The sequence below is a fragment of the Ambystoma mexicanum genome, chromosome 10 (assembly GCF_040938575.1).
Source record: "Ambystoma mexicanum isolate Mex_15411 chromosome 10, UKY_AmexF1_1, whole genome shotgun sequence".
Classification (NCBI taxonomy): Eukaryota; Metazoa; Chordata; class Amphibia; order Caudata; family Ambystomatidae; genus Ambystoma; species Ambystoma mexicanum.
Window position 1 is genome coordinate 514,236,207 of NC_090932.1, and position 21,270 is coordinate 514,257,476.

The 21,270-nt window shown below is 43.9% G+C and overlaps 1 protein-coding gene across 2 annotated transcripts in view; it reads left to right on the top strand.

The window, feature by feature from the left end:
• Positions 1 to 21,270, top strand: part of SLCO2A1 (solute carrier organic anion transporter family member 2A1) — a 469,694-nt gene that overhangs the window by 440,245 nt on the left and 8,179 nt on the right. For both annotated transcript variants that reach the window (XM_069618059.1, XM_069618058.1), the window contains exon 13: positions 17,791 to 17,914. In XM_069618059.1, the coding sequence (XP_069474160.1) occupies positions 17,791 to 17,914 (124 nt within the window). The remainder of the gene's footprint in view (positions 1 to 17,790; positions 17,915 to 21,270) is intronic.

The window sequence follows — 21,270 nt, forward strand, 5'->3', positions numbered from 1 at the left end:
TTGGGTTGTCAAATATGGTATAGCAGGGTTGTTGAACTGAGAGCAAACTCGGTTTGTTAAATTGGATATATATGCAGTGTTTGTACTGGTGGTTAAAATGATAAATAGTACCGTTATCACCATGGGAGTGCAAGGGGTTTGTTTAACTAGAAGTATACTGGGGATGGAAAAACTAGGAAACTGACACTGCCAATCATTTTGGTTACTGGAATTTGCAAACTAAGAATATGATTGGACTATAAAATCACATGAATTCTGTTACTGCCCAAGTGCTAATAGAAAATCATATCTGGCCATTGCGCTTTGGGCTACATAGCAATGCATGTGCAACGTCCTAATATATCCCCAAACCTGTTTGCCAAGGTTTAAAGGTTTAATGTGATTAAGAACAGCTTGCGTGATCATGCACAACTGGTTTTGAGATTTAGTTTACTGGGAAGGGTGCCGAGAAATTTGCACACCTTGGCTAATCATGTGGTTACCAGTTCAAATGTGAAAATTAAAGGGGCAAGCCATCATTATGAGTTCAATACTAAGCCGAGACATATGCTGCAATCGAGGAACATACAAATACATCTTCAGAATTACAATGGTGAAATTAAACGCATAATGCAGGGGGTAGGTGTGATCAAAAGTACATCAGTGGTGAAAGTGTTAAAAGCCCCAACAAGATACCCCTTTGATCGAATGCTCTATGAAAAGAAAAAATAATTGAGGAAAGACTCCCATTTGTTGGTCCAATTATTGGGTGAGGAACATCCAAATTGCATTGAAGGCAAAGGAGAATTGAAGGAGGCGCACAATAATTGGTTGAAGCATCATAAGTATACGATAAATTGCTGTGACAGCTCTACAATGGTGCAATCTCTAAAAAAACAAAATGCAAAAGGTTTTGGGCAGTTAGTCAATGAGTTGGGTCAGACACAATTGGAGGCTCAAGCAAATCCTATCCCCAAAGGTGTTTGGTTTGAGTTTTACTGGAAAATGTTCAACAGGGAAATACGTTGTGAAAGAGTCTGACGTGGGGAGATTCCTAAGTGGGAAATATGTTTAGGGTCAGAAACAATAGAAGGAATAATAATTAGAGCTAAGAAAACGAAAGCAGTGGGCCCAGATGGGCTAAGTATCTTGGCGCTAAAGGCAGACCCGAAATAGTGGTCTGATATCCTGTGTGAACTGTTTACGGAAAAAAATACCACATATCTGCTACCTAGAACATGACACCAAAGTTATATAGTGCCAATTTATAAGAAGGGTTCTAGGGAGGCTGCTCAAAGATATTGTCCAATACCTTTGTCGGATGCTTGCAGCAAGATTTTTGACACCTCAGTCTTACAAGATGTTGACAAATGGGTAAATGAGACAGACATAAATCCGAAGTTTCAGACAGGCTTCATGTCGGGGGTGGGTTGTACATTAAATGGAATAGTCGTAAGCTTACTATAACAAGGTATGTATGTATGTATGTATGTATGTATGTATGTCCGGCTATACAAATCTACACTGTTGTACCCACATCTACCAAATTTGCATTGATTCCTCTTTTGTCTGCGGCACAATCGTAGTCTACGTTTGGATGTAAAAATCTAATATGCAAAAGAAAATTGGATGTGTGTGTACGTTTGTCCGGCTACACAAATCCACACTGTTGTACCCACAGCTACCAAATTTTGCATGGATTCCTCATTTGTCTGGGGGAAAGATTGAAGTCTATGTTTGGGTGGAAAGAATTCACTCAGTAGACACTCATTTATTGATGCTCACCCCAATTCACTACAGTAGGTATAAGGAGGGAAAATTTGGAAAAGTGTCTGAAGCAAAATGATCAATGTGTTCGTTATTCCTTTCAAATGTATTACTACTGCATACAGTTCAAAAGTGTTTATTAAAGCATTTTTAAAGGGAATTAAAAAATAAATGTTTGCCATTGAGTGACAAACAAGTTGCACAAAAAACAAACATCACTTGGAAAAGCTCCATCTGATGCAAAGCGAAAATCAATATCAGGAGCTGCTGAAACACAACAACAAACAGCAGCACGACTTCCCAAAGAGGACAAAAAGCTACTTTTTCAGGGCAAATGAGATGCCAGAGAAAACTCAAGCAAGACTTGCTGACTGGAGGATAAGAGCAACATCCTCCGGGGCACTTGAGACACCACTCAATTAGGACACGGGCAATGCTGGGTACCCAAGCTAGTACTTTATACTTGGCATGTGTTGACCTGACATCGCGTTTGATTACTTTGAATGTGTACAGTTGTGGAATAAGCTACACAGGTGGGGAATCCCTGGAGGGTTAAACATCTTGATTACCTTCCATAGGGATACTACGATACAGGTACAAGTAAACATGTTGGGCAACGGGACTAGAGAGGCCAATACATCGATTGGCCTAAGACAGTTATCTGTCCTTGCACCGCGTCTTTTTTAATTTGTACATGTCAGACATGTATGATGCTTTGGACCAAGTGAAATCTATGTCGCTTAAAATGGGAACCTTAAAGTTGGTACAATGGCATTTACAGACGACATTATGATCTTCAATAAGACTCCATTTGTGTTATCTAGATATCTAGATATCTAATTGTCTTAGGTACATTCAAGAGAATGGCTTAAAACTATGTGATGCATCAGTGCTTGTGCATAGACTGGAATTGTGTAGGTGTTAGAGCCAGCAAAATGGCCACATTTGTGCTGCTGCTAGAACCCTTACTAAAAGGAGCACATGTTTTTTCTAGTGCTTGCACCAGTGCAAATCCTCGCATTGCACAAGTTTGAAACCCAGCCACATTTAGTAATTTCAGTGGCACTACAAGTAGCCCATATCGGGATACTTCTCCTGCCTTATGTCAAGTGCACAATTGGAAATTGCCCCAGGCTACAAGAAGTAATATGCATATGCCATAACGAACTTCAGGGAGAGAAGCGGCATGAGAGACCCCATCCAATCCAGTCTGGAAGGCCAACCCACTGCAGCGAACCTGCATGACAACAGCAGGCACGGCCCGGGGGAAGTCTTTGCTTCGGGGTTCAGTACAGGCTGTAGCGTTGGTGTCTTGCAAGACCTCAACCACTGTGAGGAGCATTGGCCTCACTTTTTTCCAGTACCGGCAGCGAAAGATAAAATCTGCTGGTAGAGGGCCATGAAGGCAGTTAGTGATGGATTAAGTGAGCAAAATGGAAAGCAGCATTAACACTAACATGACATAACTGAAACCGACAAAAATACCCAGCTAACTGGGCATGATGTTATTTAATAACTGGTCGTGATGTGACCTGGCAATAATGTGGTAAGTGGGTATGCTGGAAACTGGCATTGATGTGGAAACTAGGCATATTGTGAAGTGGAAATTATGTGTCAAATGACTGCACCTATGCACATATACCTAACAGAGTAATATTTAATATTGTGTCACAATATTTGGCTGGTTATAGTGACATTGCTACTTTAATTGTATTGCCACTTTCAATGTGTTTGGAAGTCCACTCTCGGTAAAAGGAGATGAGAGGGGAAGTAAATATGATGTATGGCAAGAGGGAATGATGTCCGCCTGGTGCAAACCGATTCCAACCCCCTTTGGCGGATTCTGGGCTCTTTTCTTTAAGCTATTCCAGAGCCTCCCTTAGGCACCTTTTTTCGAACCACTAACTTTCCTTTATAAGCGCACGAGGGGTGACCACAAGAAGATGGGGGAAGTCAAGTTTTTTGTTTGTTTTCACTTTTTGATCTTGTGTTTTGAACAATTGCAGACATCAAAGGTGTGAAAAAACGGTAAAATAATCTATGCATCTGTCTTTCTCCATATGTCTCAGTACAATCCCCAGGCATACGAATTATTATAGGATTTCAATTAGAAAATATAAATATATATATCTAGGCCGCAACAGGTTTGGCATTCATCCCTAGCGGATCAATACCCATGATGTGCCTATGCAAGGATAATATAATTATTTAAACGCAATGTCTTTATCTGAACATGTATGAGCATGTGTGTTATTAATCGAATGGATTACTGGGGTTACTACTGTACGCGACCCGGTCAGATGGGCTTAAATGGAAGTTTGTATATACCAATAGGGTCGCTGGTAGCACTTCCGCAGGATTGAGATCTATCACCACGGCCATAAACCCCCAGCACAGGTGCATATCCACTAACCAATCGCCGCCTGCCTTGTCGCTTTATTTTACTTCATTTTAACCTGCCAAAGTGTATTCTTAATGGTGCTATTGAGTGGATGTAGCAATGTTATGGGATTTCTAAGTGGTCTGCCCTGCCATTCCATAGGAAATGGCTGTTCAGGCACAGCACTATACTCTCTAGCACATCCCTAGGACTTCCCCATGTTTGCTGTCAGAGACAAAATGTGCATACATTGTTATACAAAATGCTTTTAATAATAGTAGATTGATCACGAGTATAAATGTGCAAGGTAAAAGAAGCAGAAAAAACAACCACCGGCGGAAATTCTTTTGTTGATATACACCTGCGCTTGTTGTTTATGGCGGTTTATGGCTGTGGCAGTGTACATCTAAGTATTGTTAGTCCTTATATTCCATGGCATTGCTCTGCATTTCGATAAATAGTATAGTTGCTTCCCATGCTTCCAAAAAGCATGGAATAAAAAGCACACATATATATATATATATATATATATATATATATATATATATTTATTTGCCTCACCTGCTCAAGCATTCTGTTATGCCATTGGTCTATGTGGATAGATTTCTGATAGTTGAAACATGGCATTGGGTCAGTGGTGACTGCGGTTGCCCAGAGGTGGAGGGACGATCTCCATGTTTATGTGCCAACATTTAGGGTGTGTCTTCTTTATTTAATGAAGGTGGAGGGCTACAGCCCACTTTCTACGTTTTTAATACCGAATTCAAATGAATGCCTTAACATCTGAAAAATGCACAGTGCTCTCAATGATATCCCCACCTGGCAGGTGTCCGAGTCTTGGATAGATCGGAGGCTTCAGACAATTCCTCATCAGTTGTCTCAGGACCTAAATAGGTGGTCTTTGAGGCATGCCCATATGGAAGTCTCAAAGATATGCCAGTGTGGAAAGTCCCAGATGCATGTCCGCCTAAGACGTCTAAGAGCCATGCCCGCGTGGGAGTTCTCGGACAAATACCCATATTCAATGTCTCAGAGGCCAGCCGAGTGAGAAGGTCTCAGAAACAGGGACATAATGGAGGACGTGAACAAAATACCATCACAGGAGGTCAAAGGAAGCAGAGGCAAGTGTAAGGGTTTAGAGATCTGGAAATGTGGGAGGTCTAAAGTCATAAGGTGGACTCAGGGCCAAGGCCATTAGGAGGCCTCAGGGGATGAGCCACATGGAAGAGCCCGATACCTCAGGTTTATGTAAGATAAAAGAGTCATTGAATGCAAAGTCTCTGAATTATAGACTCATGTAGGACATGCAGCTACAGGATACTTGAACAGTTTTGCACACGTGTGGTGGTTTCTCGTGCCGATGGAAGCAGCCACAGCATGGGCGTTGTGGCATTCACCTGCAGTGTGGCTTGTCGGTTTGGTCTAAGCTTGCCCCAAAGCTGACCTGTTCATTGTAGTACACACTGTGCTCCCGTCTGTCCCATTGGTGTGGTGGGGGTCGTGCAGTCTTTCTGCTCCCAATCCTATTGCCTGGCAGAGTCCCTGTCGGGGGATCGTACCAGCTGCCTGAGTGCCAGAAGAGAGGCCAAAAAGGAGGCAGAGGTAGAGCACAGAGCACACTACCAGGCAAATGACACGCTGCTTCCATCATGGTTCTCCTCTACAGCTGTAGTTATGAGGCTGAACATGTATCGGGGTGTTGTGTGGCTTTTCTGAGCCTCAGCTTCCCCTCCCCTTCTATCTTCACCTGCTATGCACTGCATATCTTTGCATTTTACCCATTGGGTTGTCTGCAAAAATGGATTCCCAGTGTGATTATTACTGTATTATTGTATCATTGTATCCCACACAAGTGGGAGGTCAAATTCACGAGGTCTCGTCAATTTAGGGCCATTCTGCATGTGCACAAATGCCCACATGAAAACGCAGGGCAACATGCACAAGATGATCAATGCTGCAGTATCTCTAGGAGTGTCTTCAGAAGCCAAGTCCCGGTAACAGGCCAAGATCATTGATTTACTGGCACAGAGAAATCACCCACAAGACTCCCATGTGGCGAGAAACCCTCAATCAGAGCCTGGTACCTCACTTATGCCTTTTCCCACTTATTCTTCAGCAAGTGTGAGTCGGCTTTCAGAAGTTCTGGTGAGGAGTGCATGGAGAAGAGAACAAATGTGGATTCAACTGAAAACAGGAGACCGGGAGGAAGAAGGAGAGAACTCCAGAGGGTGCAATATGGCACAAGAGACTGCAACTTGTTCTAGCTCCCACGGCCCCTATTCCGCACCTATACCCGATATTCGGTTATGCCCAGTAGCATTCCATGAGCAGTTCCTACCCACTTCTGCTGAAATTGCACCTCTTAACCTCTCTAGGAAAGTGAATATTAAATCCCAGGACTAGAGTGAAAAGGCCAAGAAGATAGCTCAGGGGCAACGCGTTTGCCTTGGAAGCAAGACAATACATAGCAACACAGGTTCAAATCCCGGTCTTGCGCATAGAAACTGCGTTATAAATTAACAATTATAAATATAAAAGAACTGGAGCCCTGCAGACAAAAGGGAGCCCCATCAGTAGGAGTCACAGGCATATTTCAGCCAAATATTCTGGCAAGAGAATGCTCGGCAAAAGCCCTCAATGACGATGTTCGGAAGAGTCTCAACACAAGTTGTACCTGTAACAGAGAATATTCCGATACCAACCCAAACAATGGGTGCTGTAAGGGATTCCACCGCAGACACACCTAACTAACCTACATCAAGGTGGAGTAAGACAGGTTTTGAACCAAAAAGACCCCACAGACTGGCAATATTTAAGAGAGAGCATAATAAAAAAAACGAACTCAACCGGTCTGTCAACCCAATGGAGTTTTGTCAATGGTTTGATACTGTCAAACAGGGAGCAAATCAGGTCTCCCAGAAAACAGTGAGCTGGCAGTGTGAAATTACTTTAACTGCAGTGGGAGGTAAAAACGAGAATGGTGGAAAAGGGGAGAGAAGGAGCAGAGTGAGCATATCTCCCAAACTAGTCTTCCTTGTAATCTCCACTTGCAATTTCATGCCATTCCAGCGGCCCCCCTTAAGTCAAGCTAGACCGGTTAGCCCGAAGCAAAAATCTCATACGCTAAGAAACACTTGTTTAGGAAAACACAAAAGCCACTAATTGCCAATAGCAAAATAAGAGCCCTAACTCTAGACAAGATGACTATCATTATCAACGATGTGGAGAAACCAATGAGTAGAGAACCAAGAGAAGCCCTATGCAATGAAGCCTAGCGTGGTTACATCAGAAAGTAGGGCATGGGCTTATAACAGTATATGATTGGAAAACACTCTACAGGTTATGAAGATTGTACAATGATGCTCCTTTAGTAACAGACACTAGTTTTGTGAGATAGGGAAAAAGCAATCTTTCCTATTTCATGAGCATCTGTAATAATCTGGCAAATTCAACATGATTTTTTACTTTTAATTGTTCATTTATAAACGCGCTTAATACCAGCTAGTGGTTTCTAAGCGCAGGACCGCGATACAAACCTGTGTTGTGCTGCGTTGTCTTGCTTCCAAGACAAACATGTTGCCCCTGAGCTATCCTCCCTCAAAAGATATAACCTGAAAATTGTGGTTGACTTTGCATAGCTGCCCTGATCAGTTTTGTGTCATTGCAGTTTCTTTTTTTGTTTATTTTGGTTTTTATCATTCATATTTTTATTTTATTTTTTGCAACGTAGAACAAACAGTTTTCTATTCACAATACGAATGGGTCCAAAATACAATGTCGACATACAGAAATCTGAGTAAATCGTATGACAACATTAATTTCCAACTTAACCCAAAAATGAAAGTCCAAGGCACTAGTGCATTAAAGGGCTCCGACACCTACCAGCAACAACATATTTCTGTATATTTCTCAACAATTCTCATATCTCTATGATAATCGTAATTGTGATTACGATTCTCCAGATCCACCAACCCGTCTTAGTTACATCACTGTGTAGGCCCGCAGATTCTGATGTTTATGGTGTACCCCAGATAATCATTTTGTTGGACAAGTTGAAAGCGCTCCAGATCTCAAAACATCTTGGCATCTCACCATTAAGGGTGGCCCCAATTTTTCCCATAGCTGCCGCAAACCATATTCTCGACTACCATTCCTGAATATCTGGTGTTATAGTTGGGTTCCAGTTCTGGGCTACTGTGACCCGGTCTGCCATCAGTAGGTGCGTGAGCAATTTGGAATTTTTCGCGGTCACCTTATATTGGCCCCCTGGATCTTCATCACCCAGCAAAACTACAAGAGGGTCAAAAGTTAAGTCTGATCCACTTATAGTTGTACTTTGGGTGAGCACCTCCTTCCAATGTTTGGAGAAGGGTACATGACCACCATATGTGGAATAGTGTGTGCTGTGCCTGTCCACACCTCCAGTGGGTAGATGGGACTGTCGAGTTGATCCTGTGGAGCATATCTGGGGCGAGATATAAAATAATGTCAATTGTAACAGTTTTCTTTAAACTGACCATAATGCAATGTGTTTGCAGTCCAAGTCCAAATATTATACCATGACATCTCATCAATGGGGGATCCCACCTCTTCTACCCGTTTAGCCATATATGCATATGGGGGCTTAAATCTACTCGCATTGAGGACCTTATATATTGATTAAACCTTTCTGGCCGGTGAATCTCCTATAAATAGGTCCTTTAACTTTGTTGCTTGCCTGTTAGCTCCTCAGGTTACGTTAGCACTCCTAATCCAATGCCTCAGGTGCATATACCTTTATTTGCTAGCCTCGACGAGAAGGAATGCATGATTACAAATATCAAACGATAGCGATCGGTGTCCCTCAAATAATTGGCCCAAGCATTCTACACTCCTTTCTGACCAATGGCTAAAATGTCTAGGATGTAGGCCCAGTTAGAATTCTGGGTTCCTCCAAATTGGAGTAAGAGGTGATGGGAATGTAGTTAAAGTATATGTTCTAACCGTTCTGTACCAGTATAACATGGTTGACTAAGTACGTGTGAGCATTTTGATGAGGCCTCGTCGGGCCTTTGCAGAACACCAACACCACTCACTAATCTGGTTTGTTCTATTAGCACCCAATGTTTGCATCCAAGTAACTCTTCAGATCTGGTACCCCAAGTGTACCGCTCTCTCTGGTGGCCACCATTGTGTTATGGGAAACTATAGGAAACCTTTTGGCCCAAATGAATTTGAAAACGTGTGCCTGTAGGTAGGTCCTGTATAGTTTTCTTTGGGATTATTATCGGTAGGGCCTGTCGAGTGTACAGCAATCTCAGCAAGAGGGATGTTTACTGCTCCTAGACTTGCCAACCATGAAATTTGAGCTTTTCCCCAATGTAACAACTCGAAATTCCTGCAGAACCCTGGGATATTTCGGGACAAGGTGAACCACTAGGTATTTCAGAGAATGCAGTGTCAACTGAACGCTATAATTTGCTTGTAAAGCATTGGCTATTTTAGGTGGTTCTGTTATAGTGATTATATGTGATTTCGTATAGTCTATTTTAAATCCAGATACCTTTCAAAGTGATTTTAAGAGGGACACTATGTTCGGTAGCATGGTCTCTGAATTACGCGTGAAAAATAAAAGATCATCTGCATACAATGCTATTTTGTGGTGAAGTTGCGCTATTCCTATCCAGGGGATATTCCTGCTAGTCCTAACTGTTTGTGCCAGCGCTTCCATTGGTAGTGCAAACAGTAATCGAGATAGCGGGCATCCCTTGTGAGTCCCCCTCGCCAGTGAAATTGGATCGAAAACCTGCCCAGTTTTATCCTGTGGATTTCCAGGTCTCAAAGGGGCATCGGTACATGTGAATCCAGTGGATTTCCAGGTGTTGACCTATCAAGATCAACTTTTAACACCACATTGAGATCCCCTCCCAATATCAACTCTCCCAACTGCAATTGAGTAATACGTAGGAACAGTCTAGCATAAAAGTCCTCCTGATGTTGGTTAGCACCGTAAATCGAGAAAAGGGAAAGATCCACCTCCCCCTATCGTATGCTAAATCCTATAAATTGCCCCTGATTATCTTTGACTTTGCTGTCTTTTTACAATGCACAGTTTTGTTCATCAGGATCGATCGTCCCACCTTTTCGACTTGGGATGATGCAAAGAATGGATGAGGGAACCACCTAGATCATTGTCTTGGACAATTAGCTTTAAGTAGATCAGTCTCCTGGAGAACGTCTGCCCCCAGGTCTGCCAGTTTAGTGAGGACACTCTTCCTTTTCATGGGAGAATTTTAACCCTGAGCATTCAGGGATACAATCTTAAGGGTAGCCATTCAAATCCAATCTAATCCTCTGAGAGAATGCCATAGAACAACAACCTCCCTGTTCCTGTGAAGGGCACTTTAAGACCATAATTCTAAATTACGTTGGTTCCCCAAACCTCCCGATATTGGTTGCCTCCCCCTTTTACCATTTGCCCCAGTTCTTTTCTGGGCATCCTGGTTCTCGTTCCCCCTATACTCTGCTTCCTCCTACTACGGGTGTTCCCTTCCCAAATCGCCACATTCCTGCAATGTAATCGAACCTAGAGCTCCCCTCATGTTGGTGCCATCATTGCCCTAAACTATAATCTACATTACATATGGAATTGTGACTTGGTGCCCATGAAATCAAATAAACCCTATTGTGGGGAAACCTTAGGTATACTACCTAGTAACTCGGCTAACTAAATCTCACAACTCTTGCTCAGTAGCCTATAGTTTTTCATAGTTCACAACTACCAAAGTTCGATTGAATTTAACTTCAACCCATTCTCCATCTTCAGGTTGCGGACATCGAGTCCAAGCTCCTCTCTCATCTGTCCAATGAATGCCTTCAATGTTCTATGTGCCTTGTCCTCCTGGAACCAGCGCGGGCCCAGTCGGATTGGGAATTTGAGGGATGGTCCATTTCCAGCAACTGGCTCTCTTTCTGCAGAATTTTGAGCACTTTCACGGTTGCTTGAAGGGTGCTGAATTGATGTTGAACTCCTTTGTGAATATGTGTTTTCATTTTCCAGTGCCTTTGGATTGTCTCTGGAGCCAAGTCCTGAAAAAGGGCAATGGTGCTGCCCCTGAAGAAGATTCCATTCTGTGTTCGTGTTTTAAAAAAAATAAATAAAAAAAAAAAATGTACCCTCTCTCTAGGGACTTCTCTGAGCATATTATTCCTCTGTGCTCTGTTTTCACTGTCCTCCAGCTTTTCCTCCACAGACTTATGATGTAGCTTCAGCTCACCAACCCTATGCTCCAGCTTAGAATGGTTTGTCTCCTGTTTGCAAAAGGCATTCCTGAGGTCCCCTTGTCACTATTCAGCACTTTGTACGTTTTGTGCTAGTTCTCGATAGGAGCCTTTCAGTTCCACTCCTCACACACCCCTTGATCCATCTTAGGGGGAACATAAGCGTGCCAGACCATTGTGCTTCTGTTCTGGTGCGGTATACCATCTGCTCCAGTTGTGGCACCCACCTGGCATCCCGAGAGATCTCCCAGCTCAGCCACGTCCTCCTCTGGTGATCCCTGATCTATCCAGTCCCATCTCCTCCTTGATCCGATGGGACCAGGCTACAAACTTCTTCTTTACCTCATAGAGAGGCTACCTCCAGCAACCGGTCACCCAGGCTGAGACTCGCCATCCGTCTTAACCTTCATCACGCCATTTCTTCATATGCCTTGCTCGAGGAAGATGGGGGGGGGGTGCTCCGCTCTATGGGTTGCGTGGTCTGATCTGACACCATCCACTGAACTCTCATTTCCCCCCTAACTCTGTAAAGCTCTGTCAACAGTTTATCTGCACCAGACAGGGACTCAATTCCCACACCTGCCTTCGGTTAAATATGCCGCTCTGGTCGTCTATTTTGGGAGAGCTCATGCTCGGATCCCAGACCGCCAAACAATCCGGTTTCATGGGACGTTTCCCTTAAAAGCAGTTCTCCGCTATGTCCACCTCCTTCATATCAGCATTCCAACTTTTTATTTATGACGCGGCTGCATCCGAAGAAGAGAGGCGAGTATCAGCTCCTTTCCATCTCCATTAGTCTCCCCGCAAGGCAGTTTCTATCAAACCCGTTTCATCATTTTATTTGCCTATCCGATCCTAACGTTTTTGTTGTAATGTCCTCGGTTTTGATGTGGTGAGATCTGGAAGGAGGGGCGATGTGTTGTATAGTTCTTGGGATGGATGTGGAAGCTCTGGGATGTAAGAAGATTGTTGGCTGTGACAGAGAATGTTGGTGTGAGTGAGAGAATGTGTTGTGATAAGGTCTAGGGACAGGCAGTCGGAGAGCCCCTGCCTGGGTGATGGGAGCCAGTAGTAATCTCTGTGAGATCCTGCTGTAACTGGCTAAAGCTGTAATAAAGGAATTCTACTGGAACCCACCTGAGAGCCCGAGGATCCTACATTATTTCAGTTTTAATTCCTGAAGTGTACTTCAATTCATTTTCTTATTACTAACGCTAGTAATTTGCTACATATTGGATGTATTTCATACTTCCTCTTTCAGTATTCTTGGCCTGGCAGTATCATAGCACTGGTTCTTTGTGTAGAAATGTGCGCAATGGTTTAAGAGTTATTTTATGATTTTATGGACTGACAATTGTTATTCTGATGCACCAAAGGCCTCTGGCTGAAGCGTGCTTAATAAAGACTTTCAACTCTTACAGGATCCTGACAGCAAGGGCTGTACTTTTTAAATAAACTTAATTGCAAAACATCATCACTTTCTTTATATTTATTTATTTATTCACATTTGTTGAGCACACAGCAGCCCGTGGGCATCATGGCGCTTGTTACAGTAGTTACTCATAGCTTAGTTAATTACAAGAATACAAGCAGGAGCAGGGGGGCATCAAGGCGCTTGTTACAGTGGATGAACATAGCTTTGTTGCATACAAAATACAGACAATCATACTAGCATAGCAAGCAAGCATACTGGGAGTCGATAGTATGTGTATTAGAGGAGTATACAGATAGTGGGTGTGCGAGTGTTGACAATTGAAGGGAACAGTTTTGAGATTTTTGCAGAAGGCATGGAGAGATGTTTCGGCTCTGAGGGCAGTAGGGAGCACGTTCCATAACTTAGGGGCAAGATAAGGGAAGCCTATTCCTCCTGCCTAAGCCCTATTGATGCGCGGTACTGTGAGTTGGTTAGTGTCGCATAGTCTAGTGGGACTTGTTGATGGTGCTCTGGATAGTATGTCTGATAGGTATGAGGGTGCTGAGAGGTTGATGCATTTGTGTGTGGTTCTGAGAATTTTGAACGTGATACAGTCTTTGACTGTGAGCCAATGAACTGTTTTTCTTGCTTGTGTAATATGGTCTCTTTTAGGTGTACTAAGAGCTGCTCTGAGGGAGTTATTTTGGGTCATTTGGAGTCTAGCTAGTTTTTTTTGGAGGTGCCGGCTAGGAGTGCATTGCAGTAATCCAACTTGGCTCCTATAGTAGCTCTGGCAATGGAGAGGCAGTTGTCCTGTGTTAGAAATGGCTTTATAGCATTGATGAGTTTCGTTCTCAGGGCGGAGGCAGAGACAATGGCGCTGACTTGTTTATCCATGGATAGTGTAGCATCAATTTGGACTCCGAGAGTTTTAACAGATGATAGTACTGGGATGACACAGTTGTCGATACGGAAGTTGAGGTAGGGCGTGCCAAGATTGGCTAATGTAGACTTTTGACCAAGAATGAGGATTTCAGTTTTGTTGCCGTTGAGGCAAAGGCCGTTCGTGGCCAGCCAGGCTTGGATGGTAGAGTAAATTTGCTGAAGGGTTGTAGCATCTTGGTGATAGATCCCAGTAAGGGGAAGGAGCACCTGGGTGTCATCAGCATAGTTTGTGTATGTGATCCCAAGTGCATCCAGTTTATCAAAGAGTGGCCTCGTAAACAGATTATAAAGAGTGGGGACAGTACAGGAACTCTGGGGGACACCACAATGAATGATAGTGGGCTCTGAATTTTCTATGTTGGAGAACACTTTCATAGCTCTGCCTTCTAGGAAGGAGGTGACCCAGTTCGCTGCGTGATTGGAGGAGTGCGCAGAATGCGTGAGATGATTGGTGAGGGTGTTGTGATCAACCAGATCAAACGCTGCTGAGAGGTCTAAGAGTAGGAGGGGGGGCAGGCTTGCCCTTTTCGAGGATATTAGTGATTTGGTTTTTTTAAATCGGTTTCAGTTCCGTGCCCTTTGTGGAAACCCGACTGTCTCTTTCCTAGGATTGAGTTAGTTTCAAGGTACAGTTGGATTTGTCTGTGGGTGGCCTTATCTAGTATTTTAAGAGGAAACAGGACGGTTGTTATGGGTCGGTAGTTATTAGGTTGAGAGGGGTCTAGCATTGTTTTTATTAAGAGAGGGTGCACCCAAGCATCTTTAAGGCTGTCAGGGACTATGCCTGTTTTGAATGAGGCGTTGATGAAGGCGGTAAGGAGAGGAGCGAGTTGCTCAGCACATTCCTTGATGATTTTGGGTGGGCATACATCGCCCTTGCATTGGGATGGTTTGAGATGTTTAAGGATGTCTATGACATCTACTTCACAGATTTCCGTAAATGAGAATTTTGGAAAGTTGATGTTTTTGGAGTTGGGCAGAGTCTGCATCTGGTGGTTATTCTTAGGCAATGCTTTGTAATGGTCTGAGATTTTGTTTTGGAGGAGGCCTATTCTTTTTAGCATAGCAGTTTGTATGCTGGTGCACCATGCTTCATCTTTAACGATCTCGTCAGTGCAGATGGGAGGTACTGTTAGTTCTTTAAAGATAGTAAAGAGTTCTTTAGTTTGGGAGTTAGCGGCAGAGATTAGATTATTGTAAGCTTCTGATTTAGCATTGAATATGGAGTATTTGTACTTTTTAGTAATAGTCTGGAAGTTAGCTTTAGTGATGTGACAGGGGTTAATCTGCCATGTTTTAAGCGCCTGCCGTTTGCATTTGCGCAGGTTTTGGAGCTCCTCTGTGGTCTCCAACCAGGAATTGGAATGGAATGATTTTTTCTCTTTTTTATTTTCTAGTGGGGCGACAGTGTTAATAGCACTGGTAAGGGTGTCTTTGAATATCTCTGCTGGGACGTTAGGGTCTGGTGAAAATGCTGATGCTAGGCATGGAACGTTAAGACGAGCAATGATGTTATCCGCAGTGTGTTTCTTTGTGCTTCTAGCTAAGGTAGCAGGTGCTGGAATAGTAGATTTGGCACATGGCGTTAATGGGATGGTGAATTGTGGGCAGTTGTGGTCTGTCCACGGGAGGCCAGTATTAGACACGATGGCTGTGTCACAATTATGGTCTATCACCCAGTCTAAGATGCAACCTTTCGCGTGAGTGGGAGGAGTGATTTTCTGTGAGAAGCCCAAATCGAGAAGGTCCTTAGCGAGGGAAGTGGCAGTTTTGTCGTTCGGGTCATTAAAACCTAAATTGAGGTCGTCTAGGAGTAGTGTTTTGGTAGATTTTTTATTATTGTCCCCTAGAAGGTGGGTGACTTGACCTTGGAAGTCAGTAGTGGATCCCGGTAGACGGTAGATAACATGGATATTTATAGTATTATTTGGGGAGTGTGCTAACTTGGCTGATAGGATATCTACAATCCCTTCCCCTTGGTGGGGTAAAGGCCTAATAGATATGGCCTCTTTGAAAATTAGAGCTACCCCCCTCCTGTTTTGGCAAGCCTGTCCTGTCTGAGGATTGAGTATCCTTCAGGTAGAGTTACCGTGATGGCAGGGCCGGAAGCCTCATGAAGCCATTTTTCCGTGATGGCTAATATGTCTAGGTCTTGCCTAGTGATTAGATCATTAACTTCTAACACATGCGCATTAAGAGAGCGTACATTGAGTAGGGCGCATTTATAGTGCAGAAGCTGGTTGTTCTTTTTTGTTAGTGGTGGGGAGCCTGTTTTAAATGAAGAGGAGTGTCGTTTAGTCGTGTTGTGGATGGGCATTAAGTTGGTCACCTTAGTAGTACTAGGGTTGCTGGCAATAGGGCAGTGGTAACTGGCGTTTGCTCTGGAGGTGATCCGTGATCCCAGTCGGGTGTTTCTGAGTGCTACATGATTAGGTATGGCAGCAATGTTCATAGGGTGGGTGCGTATCCTGAGTCTGTGTTGTCTGTACTGGTGGTTAGGTGCGTGCGTGACTGCATGCGAAGTCGGATGGTTTGGACTAGGCAAAATGTCCATATTGTGAGGATTAAGGCTGCTGGCGTTAATGTGGTTGGCAGGCTCTAGTCTACGATTATTCTGTGTGCTCTTGAGCAAGGTGAGCAAGGTGCCTAGCATGCATATGAAGAGGCAGGGTGTACATGCTGAGGTAGAGGTTAAAAGGTATTTAATAGTTATTTTGAATTTGAGCACTTTCGACTAACGATTGCTGTCTATTGCTAGTATGGATAGCATTTGGCGATCTAGTAATCTGTGGCAGGAAATGTCTGTCACTGGTGGAGAGTGCGCTTGGGTCCCTAGAGTATGCAGATATTGCTATGTGCAGTATTTAACGAAACAAGAGAGGCTATGTCAAGTATACAAGAAAGACAGTGGTGGGCTATTCCAAACATTTCCTAAATGTACTTAGTAGATAGCACAGTTTCAGGCAACATTGTTCAGAGCACAAGTACTTGTGGTGCGTGAAGCTGCCGTGTACCACTTTTGCAAGAAAAGCTAGGGCAATAACATAGAACTGGCATGAACTTTCTTTCACATGATATGTGGGAAGAGAATACTCTGTTGAGTCTGCGTGCACAAATAAAACAGAGTATGCAGTTTGAGAGACAAGCTTTACATTGCATGGCATACTGCTATATGTCCTGTATTTTTAACTTTGGTAGGAGGAGTGTGCCGGCGTGTAATTACCACAGTGGCAGAGTCATGATTGTGTGGGTCATTCAAGTTCCCAAGAGTAGGTTGGTAGGCCCTTGTGCTGTTATGGGCGTCTATTTCTGTGAGAACAGTGTGTAGCGGTGATAGTGCAATCACTTTCCTCGAGCAGAGCGCGGGCAGCGTTCTAGGCTCCAGGCTCCTACGGCTCCGACAGGCTCGCGACAGGCAGTGCAGCCTTAGAAAGGCATGCCGGCTTTTCGTCTGCCGGCGAATCAGCAGAGAAGTAAATAGGAGGCTCCAGCCAATCCTATCTGCCCCTGCAGTTGAAGATGGTGGAAACAGATGATGGCATCTCACAAGGACGGTGCGGTCATCTTGGAAAGGCGAACCATAGTGGTTAAGCTTCTGTGCTTCCAGCAAAAGCAGAGGCTGGATGAAGGCACACAGCTTGGAACACCGTGTCATCCGGAAATGGTGTTAGTGGCTGATTAGGCGAAAAGTCGGGTGCGCGAAATTTGAATCTAGATGGAGAATCACACTCCGTCTTGGGTCAGGATGAGAGTGCCCACAGGCTTACCATGGATGGGGGTCCATCCGGTGTGGGGCACTGCTCCTGCAGCGTCTGGGAGCTCCAGCTCCACGGGCTGCAGCTGTTGTTGTGTTATAGGTTCCTTTCATGAATCATGTTCACTGTCTGTATGTTTTTCTGCAAACCACCTTTCTCACCGACTATTACCCTCTTGTTCTAAATAACTGGCAAATGTTATTTCTCTGCCACTCATAGTTTTCATGCATCTAGCACTTTAACTATTCTAATGTTTCTTCTTTCTATTTCCTCGACCTCTGTGCACACAGCTTGGCTTCCGGCTCCTGCTCTGTTTGGCTTTGTTATCGACTCTACTTGCATCTGGTGGAAACCAACGTGTGGTGACAGGAAAGGAGCCTGCTGGTATTATGACAACGACTTGCTACGAAACAGGTATGTATGTAGCCAAGCATCTGGATGAAAGAGCAGTATAAAGAGTAAAAGAAATCAGTATCATGGCAGGCAAGGAACATATGATGAGCGGCTAAGCCACCTCATGGCCGATAAGGTACATTTGGGCCCTCAATACGATTGTGTCGTTAATGGTAAAAACAGGCAGTATTCACAAACCCTGCCGATGTACTGCTCTCCACATCCTGGCATACGGCCTATTAATTGCACTCTCTATTCCATAGGAATACTGTATGCAGTAAATACCACCGATTATGAGGGTAACTAGCCATTTTCAGTAGTTCACTGAATTTTATTTGTAGAGGCATGCATGTGTGTAGACCAATAAAGAACCAGCGCAGCTCAAAGGACACGCCACCTAAAGGACAGCATGACTGTGGGACTGTTATTGAGCTGTTAGCCTCTTCTGGCTAGTACAATATTGCTCGCCTTGTATGTCATTAGCTAAAGCATGAAGCATGAAGCATGCAGCGTACACACAGCCTGCTACTGAAGCCCACATAATACCTTTAATATCTGGACCATACAGCATGGTATCATCAATGCTGTTAAAACAAACTTCAAGCCTCAATTTCCCACGACACACAAAAGCTGTCGAAAACAGTGAAACCCCTAACATTCCATTTAACATAGGACAATAAAGTACGACCATCCCCCTCCAAAACAGAACACTGTCACAGATGGCACAGAAAACATTGAGTCGCAACAACAGTCCAAGTGTTTTTTTTTTTTTTAACAGTGTAGGCCACAGGACCGCCCCTCTCTCTCTTTTCTTCCTTTGGATCCCACACTAACCGGTATAACGTCCTTTCATCGCGGGATGTTTTTTTGCTGGATTATTTACCGTTAATGTTTTAAAGAAAAAAAACTCATTCGATTTTTTAGGGTGGTTGGAATAATATATATTTGGGGTGTGGGTGTTTGGGATCATAGAAAAAATAAAAGTGGATGGGGTTTTGGGGTGCAACCCCCGGCAAAAAAAAATGTACTAATGCTGTTTGTCCTGAAAGCAGGCTCACTAGGTCCCTCAGGGACTTTCTAGCTTTCTCTCCTCTAACCAAATGTTATTGTTCTAATGGGATTCGGGTTTTGTACTGGCATGTCATGGATTTAGGCCAGTTCTATCACACCAGATGTATACCTCTCCCTCTCTACTCTTACTTCCACATCGCACCTATTACTTTTCCCCTACAAGACTCACTGTGACTAGTTCTCACCTCCACCCTTTGATGTTACGTCTCCACCCACACCACAACTCACTGCCTCCCACTACCACTCTCCTCCTACTACTCCTCCTCTCCTCTTTCCACTGCTACTGCTTTTGTCCTCTGTCTGCTATCACTCTCCCTCTCTCACGAAATTATTCAAACACACTCCTTCCACTCAGTACCAACTACTTCACACTCCTTACACTAATTTACTCTACTCAATTACCACACACACAAAAAACCACATTCGTACTGCAGAACCACTATCCCTCCTAAGCCAATGCCAGCTGGCTTCACACACTATCTCTTCCTCCTTCCTCCAGCTATTTTCTTGGTCCACCTCCATCTCCGTGACTTACCTCACTCAGATATCCCACACGTCCTGCTTCTTGTCCATTACTGAAATCTCACTCCATTTGTACTGGTTGGCCCACTTTCCCTGACCAATCTGAGTCTGCTTCCCCTCACTGGAAAGTATTTGTGCGCAATTCATGAAAAGCGGTTTACGCTTTGCCTACTTCCGCCATACATGTTTGCAGCGCAACAAGGACAATAGTGTGCAAAACTGAATGTTCCTGCGAGTACATAGGCTCCCCGTTCAGTGGGGTTCTCAGTGAGTTTTGAGGACGTTAGGTTAACTCATGGTTTGGTCTCTGATGTTCCTGTGTTTGCCAGGCCGGGGGTACGATGTCCCCTGTGGCTCTGCGAGATTTTGTTGGCTGCCATGGGGGCCAGCGGTTTCTCTTTTGGCATCGGCTCAGAGCTTTCCAGAATGCCAAGGAGGCTCATGGCTCTCTTACATACCAACACTGCAGATCTTGTGGTTAGTCATCTTGGTCCCCGTAATATAGTGGTGTCTCTTGGCAGCTCACTCGAACCTTGGCGCATCGGTTTCCCAGAGATCATGGGAAAAGGCTGGCTTGTGTTGAACAGTGTCTCATGCAAGGTGGGGCTTGGGTTCTGCACAGAAACATTCCGGCACCAGGGGAAGTCAGGGGCTGTGACACCCTCCCTTTGGTTGTCGTTTCAACCCCTAATTGTACTTTCCTCGGTAATTGGCACTGAGTCTGCCCCCTTTTTGACTGGCCTTGTCACAATACAGGGAAACATGGTATGTAAGACCATGTGTAGGTGGGCACATACTGCATGCAAATGACTGTTTGCAGCTAAATGAAAACCTTGGATTGTGCCATTACCCAGCACTAGTTTACCAGTCATATCACTGCAAAGAGGACATAGAAATGCTCGGTATGAATTAGGTAAAGAGATAGATTTGATGGTGTGAAGGCCACATGCCCATTTCTGGTAGAGAACTAGGTCAGCAGTATTCATGACTTGCAATGTCCCTCAGGGACAAATTAAGCAGTTAGTCTACTCAGTGCTTGCTTGCAGTTTTCCAGCTTAATAATAGAGCATAAACTCTTGCTTCACAATGTTGACGTATGGACAATTCTTGCTTGTAGGTTCCATGTGTTAATATCCCTGCAAAAATATTGCCATACAAGAATTTTGCCATATTGTTGCAGCGATATTAACCCATTAAACCTGTGGGGGACACCCCTGCAAACCCCATATCATTTTAAAGGGAGCATGGGACACCCCTGCAACCCCCGCTCCCATTTATCCCCACTAATAATATCGTCTATGGCCGTTCACTACAACCATATATATATGGCAATATTATTGCTGGGGAGAATATTACCTAATACCTGTACGACACTAGCACGGCCAAATCACAATATTTTTTATTGGAGGCATTATCACGTAAGAATATCCTCTCAATTATAATCGTTTCACAAAATATTGCCGTGAAAAATCCGCCTCTCACACATTTTATTCGTCATCGTCCTGATTATAAAAGTGATACAGCAATGGAAGAATAATTCACTACAGTACTCAAATCATGACACGCCATGCCACGATAAAAATGTAACTGCATGTTGCAGAGAAGATTGGCGTGACAATGAGAAGATATATGCGGTTCCAGATAATGTTCTCATTCAAGTGACTGGCTCCTGGTGCGTGGCTGCTAGACAGTAGTGGAGACATTATCACAGGGATATTTTTTCATGGAACCATTCCCGCTTTACAATTTTCACATACAAAGTTTCTGTGCTTTAAGACCACTAC